The sequence below is a fragment of the Marmota monax genome, unplaced genomic scaffold, assembly GCF_021218885.2.
Source record: "Marmota monax isolate L192 unplaced genomic scaffold, Marmota_monax_Labrador192_F-V1.1 WCK01_AAM20220418_F8-fsc02403, whole genome shotgun sequence".
Lineage (NCBI taxonomy): Eukaryota > Metazoa > Chordata > Mammalia > Rodentia > Sciuridae > Marmota > Marmota monax.
Window position 1 is genome coordinate 11,490 of NW_026694178.1, and position 4,169 is coordinate 15,658.

The 4,169-nt window shown below is 34.9% G+C and overlaps 1 protein-coding gene across 1 annotated transcript; it reads left to right on the forward strand.

Annotated features, from left to right (window-relative positions):
• Nucleotides 1-718: 718 nt before the first annotated feature.
• LOC124107719 (dnaJ homolog subfamily C member 21-like) lies at nucleotides 719-2,573 on the forward strand (the record flags this gene model as incomplete). Its single annotated transcript, XM_046465884.1, has 1 exon — nucleotides 719-2,573. A coding segment is annotated over one exon (1,543 nt), but the record flags the coding sequence as incomplete, so codon positions are not given.
• Between the last annotated feature and the right edge of the window lie 1,596 nt (nucleotides 2,574-4,169).

Here is a 4,169-nt window from a genome sequence, read left to right on the forward strand (position 1 = left end):
TTTGATTTGGTAAACATATAAATATGATACATTAATAAAGTTAAAAAGAAAGATGAAGATAATGATAAACTTGCATGTCTCTACCTTAACTTGCATCTTAAGATAATACCAATAAGGGGGAAAGTAAAATCTAAAGTGGAACCATATTGCTCAAAACTAAAGAATGGTTTTCTAAGGAGAAGAATTTTATGTTAACTTGGATACAGTTTGAACTACACATCAGGAGATACGATACAATCTTCCAGTTCATACACAGTGGAACTGATTTCTGGGGGAAATGGCAGGAGGTCAATAACAAAAACTAGGTCAAACATAAGTGGTTAAATTGAAGTGCAACCAGATAGTAAAGAGATGGACAATAGAATAGCCTGCTAATAGTTTCTATAATTACGTCTGATTATAATAGCCCTGGGTTCATACTGATGTCTAATAATATTTGATTTGGCTAATTTTTCACTTGACTACCTTCCTTGAGAGCTCTTTTGCAGGCCTCAGAAGTTTCAATATTTAGACATAGCAGTAAAGGATGGATATTGACAGTGTTTCCACAATGGTCCTGTGGTTACTGAAGAAAAAATGGTACTCTAGGCTTGATTCCAATTTTTTTTTTTAACATCCTCCCCAAATTGGGCACCAGACAAAAAGCCCAAAAGTAAAGCATGATGAAATCGATAGGTATTTGGACTCCTTCAATGACCCTCTTGAACTTTATTTAAAGTAAGGACTTTAATCGGAAGCTGGCCCTGAAATGGCACCCGGATAAAAATCTGGATAATGCCGCAGAAGCAGCTGAACAATTTAAATTAATTCAAGCAGCATATGATGTGTTGAGTGACCCTCAGGAAAGAGCATGGTATGATAATCATAGAGAGGCCTTACTTAAAGGAGGGCTTGATGGAGAATACCAAGATGACAGCTTAGATTTGCTTCACTATTTCACTGTTACCTGTTATTCTGGTTATGGAGACGATGAAAAGGGTTTTTACACAGTGTATCGTAGTGTTTTTGAAATGATTGCAAAGGAAGAACTGGAATCTGTGTTAGAGGAGGATGTTGAGGATTTCCCAACTTTTGGAGACTCCCAGAGTGACTATGATAAGGTAGTCCACCCTTTCTACGCTTATTGGCAGAGTTTCTGCACCCAAAAGAATTTTGCTTGGAAGGAAGAATATGATACACGGCAAGCTTCAAACCGCTGGGAAAAACGAGCCATGGAAAAAGAAAACAAAAAGATTCGAGACAAAGCAAGGAAAGAGAAGAATGAGCTTGTTCGGCAGCTGGTAGCTTTCATCCGGAAAAGAGATAAAAGAGTGCAGGCACATCGGAAGCTTGTAGAGGAACAGAATGCAGAGAAGGCGAGGAAGGCTGAGGAGATGAGACGGCAACAGAAACTAAAGCAGGCAAAACTGGCAGAACAGTACAGAGAACAGAGCTGGATGACCATGGCCGATTTGGAGAAGGAACTCCGGGAGATGGAAGCACGATATGAAAAGGAGTTTGGAGATGGATCAGATGATAATGAAATGGAGCAGCATGAGCTTAAAGATGGACAAGATGGTAAAGATAGTGATGAGGCGGAGGATACTGAGCTTTATGATGACCTTTACTGCCCAGCATGTGACAAATCTTTCAAGACAGAAAAGGCCATGAAGAATCATGAAAAGTCAAAGAAGCATCGGGAAATGGTTGCCTTGTTAAAACAACAATTGGAGGAAGAAGAAGAAAATTTTTCAGGATCTCATATAGATGAAAATCTATTGAATGCCAATTCCGAGGAAGAAATAGAAGACACAACAAAGCAAAAGCTTTCTAAAAAACAGAAGAAAAAGAAACAAAAACCGGCACAGAATTATGATGACAATTGTAATGAAAATGGACCTGGAGAAGGAATAAAGGTTGATCCAGAAAATATCAACTTAAATCAAGACAGTGCCAAAAAATTAGAAGATAGTCCCCAAGAAAATGTCAATGTCACAGAGACCATTGAACCTTGTGATGATCCAAAAAGTGAAGCTAAAAGTGTTCCTAAGCCCAAAGGAAAGAAAACCAAAGATGTGAAAAAAACTGTCAAAATACCTGCTGAACCACAAATACTGAGTGATATTCTTATCAGCTGTACAACCTGCCATAGTGAATTTCCATCCCGGAATAAACTTTTTGACCATCTGAAAGCTACCGGTCATGCAAGAGCACCTCCATCTTCATCTTTAACCAGTGTAACAAGTAGTCGAAGCAAGAAAGAGAAACGTAAAAACAGATAGAAATTCTGCCAACACACTTTTTTTTAAAACTGTCTCTAAATTTTGAAACCAAAAACTGAACTGAAATCATCTAAAGAGTTAAAATTTCAGTGATCTGCAATTTATTGCATTGTGGAAGATTATTTTTTATCTTATAAAGACATTTTTTTGTTTAATATATATATTTTTAAACATTTCACTAGTGATTGAATTCTACTTTTGCCGTCTGAATTGACTTGAATGTCTCAAAACAGGTAAATATTGTAAAGTGTGTACCTTGATTTCTCACGTGAACAGAGATGTACAGGGAGAATTAAATTATTTTAACACAAATGCCCCTTTTTCCTTCATTTTGTGAATTTCACACTATGTATTTTTATTTGTTTATTGCTTTTAAATTTTGATTTGTAATCTGTCAAAAACTCAGATCGTTTAAAAATCACCCTAGGTTTCTTTTCCACCTGACACCATGACTCCAGTTCTGACTTTTAAATTATTTTTAAATAAGCAATTGTCAAGTACTCTGTTCTTTTTTTTCCTCAAGGACAATGATAGGTGGGAACTAATTAAACATGTATGATTGTGTTTCAGGAATAATATCTTAAAGCCTAGTATGGTGGTGGCACACTTGTAATCCCCACTACTCAGGAGGCAGAGGCAGGAAGAGGGGTCATAAGTTAAAGGCTAACCTGGGCAATTTACCAAGACCCTGTCTCAAAATGAAATAAAAAGGGCTTTTGATGTAACTTATTAGTAGAGCACTTGCCTAGCATGTGTGAGGCTCTGGGTTCAACCCTTCGTACTGCCAAAAGATACATTTTTTTTTTGTTTTTTAATTCTGATTTGAATTGTAGAGGTAGAGGCAAATCAATTTAACTGGCACTTTCTCCATAGACATGGTGATGTTTATGAACGTAACAGGTAGCAAGCAGATGTTTCCAAATTTTACTGACTCCTTAACAAAGGGTTTGTTCTTCATTGAGTTTCTTTCTTGTTTTTTTTTTTTTTTTCTTTTCATCATTCAATGAAAAAAAGCTTTCTTAATGAAAGATGATTTGATAGGGCAGATACTTGAAAGCCATCTACTCTGTAGCAGTGGTGAATATAAAATCAAAAAGAAGCTAGAGAATCATTATAACTGTGTGTGACCAAATACACAATATAAATAAGTGGTGAGTCAAGTTTAGAATAGATTAAATACTCCGTTCTTTAAATTGGTCTTGAAAGTGATTTTAAACTCACCAGCTTGAAATGTGTATTTTCTGTTTCATGTGATTATTCCTGATCTTATATCCTCAAATCTTCAAATGAAGGAAATGTTAATATGTGTAAGCTCTGAAATACTAAGAGTCCTCAATAGCAAGGTCTTTTCTGATAGCTTTATGTATAGTGTTGGTTATTGATTCTGTTACTGATTTAAAAATATGCATTTGAGTCTTAATTTTTTTTTCTTTTGTATTTAAAGATTTGGGGTTTTGGTTTGTTTGTTTTTTAACCATATTACTTTTCTGTTTTTAACTACTATTATTAATTCCTTGCAATTGTTCTTTCCCCAACTTTCTCCATCTTTCAGGGGCAATACTAGCCAGTTTTGTATATTCTGATCTTTTCCTCCCAGACTTCATTTGAACACTATCTAATAAAGTTGGTCATAATTATGAATAGGAATGTAGGTAAATAGAAGCACATGTAAGTCACATATTATTATATAGTGAAAAAAATATAAAGATATTTTAAAGGGCAGAGAGTGGCTTATAAATGTTCTTTAAACCTTCTTTGCTTTCCTCTGTATTGACCATGCTTGTGTTTAATTTGTTTTTGCTTCATGTGAGTATTGATTGGAGTTACTTGTCACTGTTACTCAGTTTGACAAAAAAAAAAAATAATCAACCTTACTTTTCAAAAGATAAAAAAAAAAAATTAAAAAAA